The sequence below is a fragment of the Primulina huaijiensis genome, chromosome 16 (genome assembly GCF_012295235.1).
Source record: "Primulina huaijiensis isolate GDHJ02 chromosome 16, ASM1229523v2, whole genome shotgun sequence".
NCBI lineage: Eukaryota > Viridiplantae > Streptophyta > Magnoliopsida > Lamiales > Gesneriaceae > Primulina > Primulina huaijiensis.
This window is the reverse complement of record NC_133321.1, coordinates 3,264,683-3,279,013: the sequence shown is the minus strand read 5'-3', so window position 1 is coordinate 3,279,013 and position 14,331 is coordinate 3,264,683. Positions and strand designations below refer to the sequence as shown.

Below are 14,331 nucleotides of genomic sequence, written 5' to 3'. Positions count from 1 at the left end.
TGGGCTTCCTTCTATCACATATCTATATACATGAATTTAATGATTTAGCCCAAATGCTAGAATGTGACCCGATCCAAATATTATAACTCTCGTGTGCTTAAAAAAAATTCAGATATGTATTTTAATATCGTCTATAATTCCGATATTTTCTAATACATATTTATAACACACTTGTATAATTATTTGGCTTAAATATTTTAATTTAGCACTTTAAAATAATTATTTCTAATTCTTGCCAAATATTGAATAATTAAATTCGGGTTCTCAAAGTTTAGAAAACGTGCCTTTCATTTTAGAACGCTCGAATACGTGATCGTTGGTGAGGAAGGACGAACGGGCGACGAAGACTCCTGGCTTTTCTTCCTTCAAAATTCTCGAAAATTATGTGTGTGCTAGTGTGTATTTTTCGGCTGATTGTGGTGTTTTGAAGCACCAAGGTAACTTATTTATAGATTTAATTGCATGATAATGGGCTTTGGTTTTGGGCCTCTAAGTGTAAGAGCAATTGGGTCTTCTAAATTTGGTTAAATTGGGCCCAATAACTCTTATTTTATCAAAACATAAATGTTTATAAAATTTTAGTTTCCAAAACTAATATTTTTTATCTTTTAAAAACTCCTCGTTAGCCCAAAACCAGCTTCCCGGGAAAAATCGAGCTTGACTCGTAAAATAATTCGAACTCTACTATTTTTAGAAAGATTAAATCATTTTTAATCATATTAGGAAGCCTTGCAAATATTTAGTGAAAAATAAATATTCTTGTCTTGGTCGTCTCCGGTCTCATTTTCCCAGCCTATTATCGAATATTCAGGTAAAATCCTTCAATTTCATGAAAACATGCCATATAATCATTTAATCATGCAATCATATTTTAATCATTTAATAAATATCATGAAAGCATATCAAATACATTAAATAAAACAATTAAACAATTCAAATAATTTGCATCCATTAAATAAAACAATTAAACAATTCAAATAATTTGCATGCATGTAGTTTACGTAGGTTTGGTTTTTCGGACGTTATAGAACTAAAGCCAGAAATCCAACGGTTGGCTGATATCGCTGCAAAAGACGTCCTCGCCAAGGCAAGTTCCTTCGCTTCCCTTACACTGGAAAAATTTCAGTTCATGAAAAAACGAAAATAAATAAATAAATCACTTGTTTTTCATACAAGACATGATTAAATTCATATTATGGTGTGATCGATGTTTGAAGGAAGAAATATGTGTGTCTTTGAGTTTTTTACGCACGAATAATTGTTGACGAATCGAAGAACGGCGACGACAACCTTGGCTTGAGTTCCCTTGAAATTTTTTGAAGCTTCCTCCTTATTTCTCTTGGTGTGTGCCGTGTGATTTCGTTGAGGGAATTTGAGAGTGAAAATTCTGAAAAGTTGGGCGTGGGGATTGTGGGGAGGGTTTGGGGTAATCTAGAGTTTAAATAAGAATAACAATAGTGTTTAATTAAAATACTAAAAATTATTTTGTTTAGAAAAGTTTGTAAATTTATTAGCTGGGTTGCCAAAACGTTCTTATTTTTGTTGAAAATCCAACACCGATAAATTACGCCCCGGCTTATAAAATCACATCAAAACCCCATATTTTCAAAAATAAGAAAAAGCATCATCCATATTTTAAATAATTAAAAACAACTATTTAATAAAAATATTTTCTATTTTCTTTCAGCCTTCGGTCACCGTTCCTCGATCGCAACTCGAATAACCTTTAAAAATACGTTTTAATACAACCATGTGGAAAAATATATTTTAAACTTGCAAATATGCACAACATATTTAATCAATGCAATTAAAACTTGTAATTAAAATACAAAAGAATTTAATAATTTAAATGCATGTGGTTTACGTGGACCTTTAATTTTCGGAGCGTTACAATCTTCCCCCCCTTAACTTGAATTTCGTCCTCGAAATTCGCTTATCCTCGATAATCAAAAGTTTAGACTTAGTTATAGTATCCCAAAAATCCACGCATCCGCTGCGCTACTCTGATAAAACTTAAGTTCTAGAATGTCCTTACGTCTCCTTGATCCCAATTAAATTTACCTTCTAAATCCTCGTTTTGCAATTCGCAACTTAAAAAGACCCATAATGACTTAGTGTTGTTAGTATTATAACCTCGAATTTCAATTTTTATTACAATTCCTAATATTAAAAGATGGATGACCATGCTTATAGTATATTACATTCCTTATTTTATAACCAAAATATTCATCAACTTATCATATTTAAACCTTAAATCCCAAACGCATCCGCTAACGCTTGGATTTTCAAGCCTAATATCAATTCATCCTTAAAAATCCTTGATTAACATTCCTTATAATATTATAACCAACATATCCCAATGTTCTAAATATTCTTAAAGTCTAAATCATCGAAAATTCTTATCATTTAACCCATTCAATTATCGCTTATTGCTAAATTAGTCCCCAATTTCCTCAATAATTGCAAATCAATTCTTAATTTCCATAAAAATTATCCAATTGGTCCTAAATTTCGAAAATCCTACGATTAACCCATAAGTTTTTGCATTCTTAATTCTCTTCTACGGGTTTCTATACCATAAATTTCGATAATTTAAACTTATTCACCCAAAAATCAATTCCTATAACCAATCTTACCTTTCACCAAAACTTAAAATCCCAATTTATACATTTTTATATTCCCAAAGTCGTTGCAATCCTAAATTAATTATTATTTATGAGTAATTCTTCAAAAATTAATTCAACTAGCAACCACGAATCATAAATATTTTCTTAGAAAATTTATGTGTCCCAAATAAATTCATAATATTCACGATTAACTTATGACCCAAAAAGTATAATGTCAATACTAAAACCCAAAAATCAACATAGTCCAATTCCACCACAAAGCCAACATGCGTTGAAATTAAATAATTTCTTATTTCACATCGTATCGCGTATAAAAATTCTAAAGCATACCAAACATATATCCTCATAATGCTATTAAACATGTGGCGTGAACATATAATTCATGTACTTATGCAGGTAATATCACAAAATCATATAAAGCATGTAAAACTTACAAATTTGAGGCTTGACTACTGAGCTTCCCGGCACTGATGGTGGCACAACCCTTTACATGACCTTTGCTCTGATACCAACTGAAACGTCTGCTACTTCGTTTTCTTAAAAAGTACTAGAAATTTTTTTTTCAAACCTCACTAAGTCGGCCGAGTTGCATAAACACATGCATAAAATATTTTGTAACCATTTTAAAAATAAAACAACCAACTATATATTTGAGAAATACAGCAGATACTATAATCTCTCAAAAACCTCTCAAAACATAAATATAAGTCACAAAATATCTTTAACATAATTTAAAATCATAAATCATAAACTACTGCGGAAAACTAGCGTCGGTCCTCGAATTATGTGCACCTTCAGTCCAGTCAGATCAACCATCAAGACCTTCGTAAACATAATCGTCCTAATCATCAGCATCAATCACACCTAGTAAGTCTAATGACTCAACACATCATATTCTTGATAACAAGTATTACATATACAGATCACATGCAACAGTGAAAATACTTGTACTTAAAATATCGTTTTCATGAAGATGCATAAACTTAAAAACAATAACTTTTTCATAAACATTTTCATGATGCATAAACTTTAACTAAAACATTCTCATAATGATGCATCAACTTTAAACATTAACATTTTCATAAACTTATTTATATCCACATAAACATATTCATATTCATATTCGTGTCCATATTCATATTCATATTCGTGTCCATATTCATATTCATGTTCATGTTCATATTCTTGTTCGTGTTTGTTGAATTTAGATCGTGATTGTGACTCGTATTCTAAAACGTATTGGGCGATGGATCCATCTACATGTAACCATAGTACTGGGCGGAGGGGATACCAGCAACACTCTCACCGGTCAATTGGGCCTTGGCCTTATGTATTAACATATTCGTGTCATTGGAAATACAATCCTCGGGCTCCCTCTGGGGACTTCTCCCGTAAACGGGCTCCCTCTGGGCCTTCTCCCTCACGATATCTCCAATCGTATTCGTATCAATGGAAATACGATCGTCGGGCTCCCACTAGGACTATAACCCTCACGATATCGTCAACATATTTATTTACAATCCATTAACGTCCTTCAACATTTCGTATTTCCATCACTTAATAAAAACATGCATATAATATCGTTTTTCTTTTAAACCAAGCATGCAACATATCTTTTAAATGCCAATGTTAAATCATAAAAATCCATAAATATTTAAAATAAACGTTTTAACATATAAAAATCATAAAAAGCCAGAAATATTTTAAAATAAACATTTTAACATCATAAACATTTAAATCATAAACGTTTAAAATAAACATTTTAACATAAAAATCCATAAACATAAAAATTCCATAAACATTTAAAATTGACATATTAACATATTAAATATCATAAACATTCATAATCATTGAAAATAATCATTTTAGAATATAAAACAGCATTCAGGACACTGCAATGACGTTTACTAATTTCTAGGTGTAAAAAGATCGTTTTACCCCTGGACGTAAAATTTCAAGTTTTTGACTTTTTCTTAATTCCATTGACTCTAACATGTCTCAAATAATTAATTAAGCCTACATGAATTTTATCATATTTTTATTTAGCTTAAATCGAGTACTTTTAAATTAATCTTTAAATGTGATGTATTAATGCGTTTTAATCCCGAATTAAACCAAATTTTAATATAAAATTCCCAAATTCAAAAATTAGACTTTTAGTAATTATTTAAGCTTAAATATAATTTTTCATAATTTTATAAAGCTTAAAACTAGGCGTTTCAATTAACTCGTTAATTAGCGTTTCGTGCGACGATTAAATCCCGATTAAATCCAAAACTCGTTATTTTGATCCTAAATTTTTAATATAACCTTTTTATGATTTATTCTACCCTTACAAGTCATTAGCCACCCCCGTGGACCCATGGATTCAATTTTAGCCTTATTATTTTTGTTTTTGACACCTTATTAAACACACCGAGCCATATCCTAATTTACTCGAGCCACGCTCGAGCCACCTTGAGCCAAAACCTAGCCAACCCACCTAGGGACCGTACTGACCAAGTCCAGTCCAAAAAACCAGCCCTGGCCCGCTCAAAAACATCCTGGAACTCTACCTAAAATTATGCACGTGTGTGTGTTTGTAGTATCCTTGTTGTATTGGGAGTCCTAGCCGCCTAGGACTCTACCAGCCCTTAACCACCGAGCCCACCTAACACTAACCTTCCCTGGACCACGCCTAGACCCTGCCTAGACCAGCCCAGCCCCGGACGCGAGCAACGAAGCCCCCAGGCCGAGCCCACCTAGGGCCCCAACCACCGAGCCACCTCTTGAACCAGCCCCCCAAGCACTCTCCTAGGACCCTAAGGACCTAGCCTAGCCCAGCCCCAAGCCCCCAGGCTGAGCCCCTTCTTCCCTGCAACAGCTGCCAACCTGCGCAGCCTCTTGAAGCTCTCGGGTCTAGGACTCCTCCCAGCCCTCTTGACGCAAGTCCTAGCATGGCTTCTCTAACCCCTCACGAGCCTCCAGCTCAGTCCTGGTCCAACCGAACAAAGCCAAGCCTCAAAGCTCATGAAACCTGATCACCTATGGCACACAAACGTTCGAATTCGGTTCCGGCATACTCGGTTCGTGTTTGCAGCGTGTGTGCGTGTTCTCAGGGCTCTAAACACGTGTAAAATCTTGCTGGTTTTATTCCTAACTCATGGCAGCCCCTTGTACATCATACAAACATGATTTTTAAACAACAACCAAGCTTTAAAAATTCATGTTCATGAAAAAACGAAAATAAATAAATAAATCACTTGTTTTTCATACAAGACATGATTAAATTCATATTATGGTGTGATCGATGTTTGAAGGAAGAAATATGCGTGCCTTTGCGTTTTTTTCGCACGAATAATCGTTGACGAATCGAAGAACGACAACGAAAACCTTGGCTTGAGTTCCCTTGAAATTTTTTGAAGCTTCCTCCTTATTTCTCTTGGTGTGTGCCGTGTGATTTTGTTGAGAGAATTTGAGAGTGAAAATTCTGAAAAGTTGGGCGTGGGAATTGTGCGGAGGGTTTGGGGTAATCTAGAGTTTAAATAATAATTAAACACTAACAAAAGTTTTAGGCCCATTAGGAAAATTAATTAAGCCCAACAGTGTTTAATTAAAATACTAAAAATTATTTTGTTTAGAAAAGTTTGTGAATTTATTAGCTAGGTTGCCAAAACGTTCGTATTTTTGTTGAAAATCCAACACCGATAAAAATTACGCCCCGGCGTATAAAATCACCTCAAAACCCTATATTTTGAAAAATAAGAAAAAGCATCACCCATATTTTAAATAATTAAAAACAACTATTTAATAAAAATATTTTCTATTTTCTTTCAGCCTTCGGTCACCGTTCCTCGATCGCAACTCGAATAACCTTTAAAAATACGTTTTAATGACACCATGTGGAAAAGTATATTTTCAACATGCAAATATGCACACATATTTAATCCATGCAATTAAAACATTTAATTAAAATACAAAATAATTTAATAATTTAAATGCATGTGTTTACGTGGACCTTTAATTTTCGGGGCGTTACAATCGCGATGCTCGAACTCGGGTATCATGATGCCCTTTCCCTTCCCTTTTTACCCCTATGACTTGATCCAGCTCTACCCATTTATATAAATATGAAATTGAAATAATTATGAAAATAATTCAACAATTAAAATAAATTAATAATCGAGACTTTGAAGGATCAAGTGTGCTAGTGCCTTCAAAGACATTTCGAACACTATATTCTCCAATGAGCTGCAATAGCTCGTGTTCTAAGAATATGAATATCGATGAATTAAATCGAGTTTGGTTTAAAACCAAGCGGAAAAAACTCGAAGTAATCATTCGTTAAGAAGACCGTTATTAGAAAACATTTTAACTTATGTAAACTGAATAACTGAGAAAGACTATATTAGATTTTGCATTCTTCACTTCAGTTATGGTGACAACTGAACTGACGGATGCTCTAACTGATCAAAACAATTTGGAAACAGCAGTTAATCAGTAAAATACACAAAATATGTTTATGGATGTTCGGAGACTTCAACTGCTCCTACGTCACCCCTTCTACCACCACGGGTAGGATCCACTATAAGACTTTTGATTTATACAACACTTTGTACAAACCCACTCAGCTAGGACTTACACTACTACCTAAAATGAACTCCTAGCTATGACTGAAAGCAGCACCTTCCAGCCAACATTTCTTTAACGTCTATGTGTCAAGGACTACATACACAAGTTTAACGTCTTTGTGCAAGATGGTATTTGGGTGGTTGAGAGTGTTTGTGTGTGAGAACTGAACAAGAATGTTCTCACACACTGAGGGATATAGGCTTCTATACTAAGCTGAAAACACGTTGAAGTGTCCCTTTGGGCTGATTGTTTCTGAAAGCTGATTTTCAATGTGCGTGCCCTTTATTTTCTCTCTTATTTTGTTGTTGTTATTCTCCTATTGTTGAGTTTTCACTGATCTTCTCTTTATATAGGCGGGAAAAACTGATCGTACAGTGAGACTTATTGTATCCATTGCATCTTGAATTTGTTTATTGAACTTTGTGTCTCGACTTTTCAACTGCCATTTTGAAACGTTTTGTCTTTAATGCTATAATGCAACGTCCATTATTGTCTTTTGACTGGACAAAGACTTTGTACCTTCACGCACAGCTGGAATACACTGAAAGAGTTTGTCTTCATCTACAACTGAAAGATTCTGACTGATGCTTCGGACTGATCAGCTGAACTGATCTTTAGTTGGGTTAGTGAAATCAGTTGACTCATCAATGAAACTGATTTTCCTTTCGTTCAGTTGGAATGATCAGCTGTGTTTCTTCATCAGTTGAACACTTCTTCGGCTGACCAGGCTTTTGAGGTTCTTCTGCTGAACCACCTATCAACTGGACAATCAGCTAGACTGCTCAATTGATGTAACAATTAGACTGATTCAGTTTGTGCGATCAGTTAAATATTCAGTTTGCGATGTAAACAGCTCGTGACTGATCCTAGCTTCTGCACACTAAGGTAGATTATTAGTAACACAAAATAACAAGTTTTGTTAACATCAAAATCAAGATTGAGAACTTGAAAAGTTCCAACAGACTTGATATTTGGATAATCAATAAGCAATTGAAGAAAAAATTTGCAACGGTTGACCCATTGTCTAGGTCCAAGCCGACTCGACGTGTCGAAATTTGCACAACGACAAGGTCATCGTGTATGTTGTTTTCAAATGAATTTTTAATTTTTTTTAAAAATGAACAGTTGACCCGACTGGTTGACTTTCAACAGTCACTTGATCATGACCGTTTATTTAAAAATATATGTATATAAAAAGTTAGTCGACTCGTTAGGTCGAACCCATCTAACCCAGCGTGTCGATGAGTATTACACTCATAAACCGTAACCACACCACCTTAAGACGATTCCAATCACGGTACTGAGTCAAACCCATTGACCCGATTAACCGATATGGGCCGGTTCTGATTCAGATCTTTGTTTGATTCAGCCCTTGGCCGAGTCTCATATTACATTATACATGTAGGCATAATATGGACGTCAAATTTATTGGCATCACATCGAAAAAGTACCAAAATTTTTTAAAAACAACTAATATTGAAATTTAATCATAAAATTATAAAAATTTAATACTAAAATTATAAAAATTATTAAAAAAAATACACAAAATCAAAATTACAATTTTTCCTAATAAGATAATACTGTCTGACCTCTTAAGGTTTGGTGAGCAAGTTCTGTGTTCCATTACGCTACCTAACTTCTGCTCACAAGTCAAACATATTTCACCATCGTTGGTTTTGTAGCAATAAAAGCCCAACAATTAGATTTGTTTTCAGTATACCTTCCTCTGTGCTTCCCAGTTTAGCGATGACGGCAAAATCTGAGATTCCCGTCCCAAGAATCAAGTTGGGCACTCATGGCCTGGAAGTTTCGGCTCAGGGACTGGGGTGCATGGGGATGTCGGCCTTCTACGGGCCGCCGAAGCCCGATCCCGACATGATTAAGCTCATCCACCACGCCATTAACTCTGGAATCACCTTCCTCGACACCTCTGATATGTACGGGCCTCACACAAACGAAATGCTCCTGGGCAAGGTGATTTTTTTTATTATTAGTATTAAGCTAAGTATGGGTTTTTCTTTTTCTTTTTAATCTTGATTCTCTTCCAATGGTTTTAATTTTCGATTAAATTAAATATTGTTTTTGAATATTATCTCAGGAAGTGCAGAAAAACATGGGTATGTTTGATTATGATTCAATATTGTGAGAAATTATATTATCAATGATTCAATGAAACATCTCTTCTTCCTTTTTTTGCTGTAAATGTTGAATTATGTTGTTATTATCAGGTTATTTTAAAATTAAAATATATAATGTATTGTGCCGGCTGATAATATGATATATAATTGTTTAATTGTTTTAGGATCATTACAAAGATGAATATTAACAAGTACAATAATATATAATTATTTCTGAGAATGATTAAAGAAGTGGATATATAGAATAATGAATATAGAGACTACAGATGAATTTGAAAGAGTGTATTTAGGAAAGAATTTTATAATATTTTGTATGTATGTATTTTCGGGAGTTGAAAATTTCCATATAAAATTAATACTCAAAGTTATTTTTTTATTTTTGACAAGAAATTTACGAATTTTGAAGCATCATTTACAAGATCCTCACTGCTTTCTACATTGATTCTCAGCTTTGCTCTCCTATATTTAATCGTTTTGATAACTTCTTTATGAAGCTGTTTGATATAGTATGAAATGTTAACTATTTGTTATTTTTTCGATATGGCGAATGTGGTTCGTGCAGGCTTTGAAGGAAGGGATGAGGGACAAAGTGGAGTTGGCCACAAAATTCGGAGTTTGCTTTGCCAATGGTAAAAGGGAAATACGTGGCGACCCAGACTATGTGCGTGAAGCCTGTGAGGCGAGCTTGAAACGCCTTGATATCAAATGCATTGATCTTTATTACCAACATCGAATTGACACACGTGTGCCAATTGAGGTCACGGTTAGTTTCTAATTTGGCCTTGCATATGCTATGTCCGTAGATTGTTCTGACGATGATGGTTATTTCCTTTTATTCAGGAAAAATGGTTATATGAGTTTCAGCTAGACTTTGATATTGTGAAAATCACTTTATTTATTCACAAGATTTAGATTCATCTTGACTTGATTTATATTTGAAATGTGTCGAAATCGATCAGGGCAGAGCAATAATCTTGGTGCAGGGTGACAACAATAAAATAAAAAAAATTAGGAAAAAGACATCCTTTTTTTTTTTAAATTAAAAAGACATCCTACTTTCACATCTATATGATAAACAAAAATATACAAATTCATAGAATAATTTAAGAGCCAGGGGGCAACCTCATATCTCTCCACTTTTTTATCTCCCTGTTTTATTCAAGTGTTGTTGAGTTTTGATTATGCTCATATTGGCTGATAAGATGGAAAAACTTTCTCGACGCATGAAAAAGTTTTGTAAAATTTATGGTTTGGTGTCTTCGCAAATCAAACTTTGAAATGATTTCATTACTACCTAAATGCATTAATCTAAATGCAGCTCCACTTCTCTTTGTATTGGTATTATTACTGTAAGAGGTTTATGGAATTAGGCATGCATTTGAATTATAATGGATGTGCCCACGTGACACTAAAAATCAAAGGCTCGTACAAATGAATTTTCAGTTGTTTTAAAGAGATTTTGAGAAGATTTCACATGATGGAATCATTTGGAAAACAACAGTATCCAAGTCTATTTTCCCTGACGTTAAGCTAGCCATTGATAATAGTTCATCTTTGGAGGGTATCTGACTAACAGTAAACTTGCATTTATCCGTTTTAATACTTTGATTTGTAATGTTTTAACCAATTGCATCTCAAGATCGGAGAGCTGAAGAAATTAGTAGAAGAAGGTAAAATTAGATATATCGGTTTATCAGAGGCATCGGCTTCCACGATCAGAAGAGCACACGCGGTTCATCCAATAACTGCCGTGCAGTTGGAGTGGTCTTTGTGGACAAGAGACGTTGAAGAAGAAATCGTCCCCACTTGCCGGTATTTTGATTCGTTACGAGTTATGAAGTTCATTCTTACGGTTGTGGGAACATAAAAATTCTAACTTCATTGTTCCTTAATGGCATGTATAGGGAACTTGGGATAGGGATAGTAGCATACAGTCCTCTGGGACGAGGGTTCTTCTCTTCTGGTGCAAAGGTGGTTGAATCTTTCACTGAAGGGGACTTCCGAAAGGTCTGCTTAAATATTCATGCTGAGTTTTAAATTGAAAATCTAGTAATTGTGTTTTGACCCGTTTCATTTCGAGAAGAAAATGATGTCATTTCCGTAGAAATTTTATTCAAGAGTTACACTGTCGTGCTGTTTTTTACCCAACTAGGATTAACATATCTTGTTTCCAATATAATCTTGCATCAGAAGAGAGTACTTGGTTCATTTTCATGCTTGACCTGACAAACTTGCAGCCAAATGGCCAGCTTGTTTATTGAATTAAATGTAATCCTAATCTTCATATACCCGCAATTTATTCACGCTTTTTGCTGGATCATGATAAGATCATGGAAAAACCTCTGGCACCCAAGTTTTGTTTTAACTTTTAGTTTATGTAATTCTTTATTTGGTCCAACTTAATGTTAGTAATTTGCGTTGTGCATGTAGTTCTTTCCAAGGTTTCAACCAGAGAATCTTGAGCATAACAAGACTTTGTTCGATCGAGTGAATGATATGGCAACTCGGAAGGGATGCACTCCCCCCCAGCTCGCCTTGGCTTGGGTTCATCATCAGGGAAATGACGTGTGTCCCATACCAGGTACAACAAAGATTGAGAATTTTAATGAAAACATTGGAGCTTTAGCCGTTAAACTTACTCCAGAAGAGATAGCGGAACTTGAAAGCATTGCTACAGCTGATGCGGTTATCGGTGACCGTTACATGTCTGGATTTAGTACATGGCGTAATTCAGACACTCCACCATTATCTACGTGACAAGCCATTTGAAAATCTTTTAGTCGAGAAGTACTCGAGTGAAATGGTAGGGTTTCTTGCCTCGTTTGTTGTCTTTTCGTGTCTCTCTTTTTTTTTTTTTAAGCCGCGGTTCTTGAAGGCATATTGTGTTTAGACTAATGCAATATCAAGCCGGGTCAAGTTTATATGGGGAAGCTTTCTCAATTTCATTATGAATGGATTTGTGTAGCTCTGTTCAATGAGCTGTTAAAAAGGTATAGGGACTTGGCAATTCCTTATTCTACTCCTGTTTCAATTTTGCAATGGGATTTGAAATATTATTATTAATGAAATGTAGCCATGGTTTTGTCAATTCTATGCGCGATAAAATTCTTTCTATGTAGTGTGGTGATAAACTGAAACTCGAGAATCTTGTCAGTCGATATCAATCAGTTAACAATAATAGTGCGGAAATAAACTAGCTAATAGATAGAATAGAACTGAAATAATAACACACAAGATTTTACGGATGTTCGGAGATTTCAAACACTCCTACGTTACCCCTTCTATCACGAAGATAGGATATTCACTAAAAGACTTTAATCGTTACAAAGAGTTGTACAGACCCACTTCAGTCTTGGATTTAACAATGTCAAACTGAAAATCTTAGTTACAAAACGATTTACAGTACTCAACTGGACTGAAATAACTTAGCATAACTGATTACAACAATATCGGTTTGTGCTTGTAAGCTCGAAATAAGCGTGAGCTTTGAAGTTTGCAAAGATTTCAGCAGAGTAACAGCTTAGTTGATAATTGTTCGAGAGTTCAGAGTCAATGGAGATTCGAGAGTTTCTCAGCTGCTCTTTCTCTGCTATTTAAAGACTTTGCCTCCAACGGTAATATTGAATGTGATTTGAATATTTCTATCTGTTGTTTGCCACGTCAACATTCTTCTGACAATCGTACACTGCAGTTTTTCTGAAATGCGGCGATCCTACTACTAGTTGCAATCTGCTTTTGTACAGTTATCGGTTGAATGTCTTTTTCCTTAACTGATGACGTTTATAGCTGAAAGATCAGCTGATAGGCTATAACTGATAAGCTCACGACTGTTTGTAGCAACTGATCAGTTTCCAACTGATCAATCAGTTGTCTGCGTAGTTCAGTCAGCTGGTTCAGTTGCCTTCGATTATCTTCGCATTAATCTTCAGCTATGGGCAACCAATAGTTTGCATATTTTAGATCAGTTACTATCAGTCTTCTTGATCAGTTAGTTCAATCTATTAAATGCTAAGTTTGTCAAACTTCTGAAATTCAGTTTCCAACAAATTTGATCCTTGAAAGTGACTAGCATTTTATCCTCTGGTCGACTGATCAGCCTTCAGCTCCACATGGCCCATGGGGACGGGCAATAGGCACCGCCATGGAAATATGATCATCGGGCTCTCTCTGATGTCTTTTCCCATAAACGGGCTCCTTCTGGGGCCTTTTCCCTCACGACATTCCCATAAAATTGTAAGTTCCTCATTTCTTCTTAAAACGGATCCCCCACATATCTTCTATCCTTTGTCACAGCCAATTCACATCTCTCAAAATATTTTTTTCCTTTTTCTTTTTAAAATCGTAAAATATCATGACTTTCCAAAAAAAAATAGCATTTTTCAGTAGAACTTGCACAGGTTTACGATAAATCATAAAATATCATATATTTTTTTTTATCAAAATCATCATAATATATCGTTTAACATGCGTTATGACCCTTCGGGACACTGCCAATCATTTTCGTACTACCCAGACGTAAAATGACCGTTTTGCCCCTGGACGTAAAATTTCTCGATTTTGACTTTTTCTTATATTTATTGACATGGACTTATCTCAAATAATTATTTAAGTTTAAATCTAAATTTTTGATAATTTTATTTAACTTAAATTCGGGGTTTTCAATTTAACTTCCTAATTAATTGTTCATTAAGCGTTTTAATCCTGATTAAATCCAAACTTGAATATTTTGATCCCAATTTTTTAAAACATAATCTTTTTATTACCTACTCCACCCTTTCGAGTCATGAACTACCCCCGTGGAGCCATGGTTCGATTTTATTCATTAATTTTCGTAATTTGACCCTTAACCAAAACCATCGAGCCAACTTCCAATTTCCTCGAGCCATGCCCAAACCACACTCTAACCAACTCACTTCTGGACCCTACTGACCAGCTTGGTCTCAAAGAACCAGCCC

At 34.7% G+C, this 14,331-nt stretch overlaps 1 protein-coding gene across 1 annotated transcript; it reads left to right on the top strand.

The window, feature by feature from the left end:
- Window positions 1–8,840: 8,840 nt before the first annotated feature.
- On the top strand, window positions 8,841–12,306 carry LOC140962017 (auxin-induced protein PCNT115-like). The gene is made up of 5 exons (XM_073420858.1): window positions 8,841–9,212; window positions 9,939–10,139; window positions 11,016–11,188; window positions 11,281–11,383; window positions 11,807–12,306. Exons 1-5 carry the CDS (start codon window positions 8,985–8,987, stop codon window positions 12,131–12,133), a joined length of 1,032 nt encoding a protein of 343 aa, XP_073276959.1. The 5' UTR covers window positions 8,841–8,984; the 3' UTR covers window positions 12,134–12,306.
- The last annotated feature ends 2,025 nt before the right edge of the window (window positions 12,307–14,331 follow it).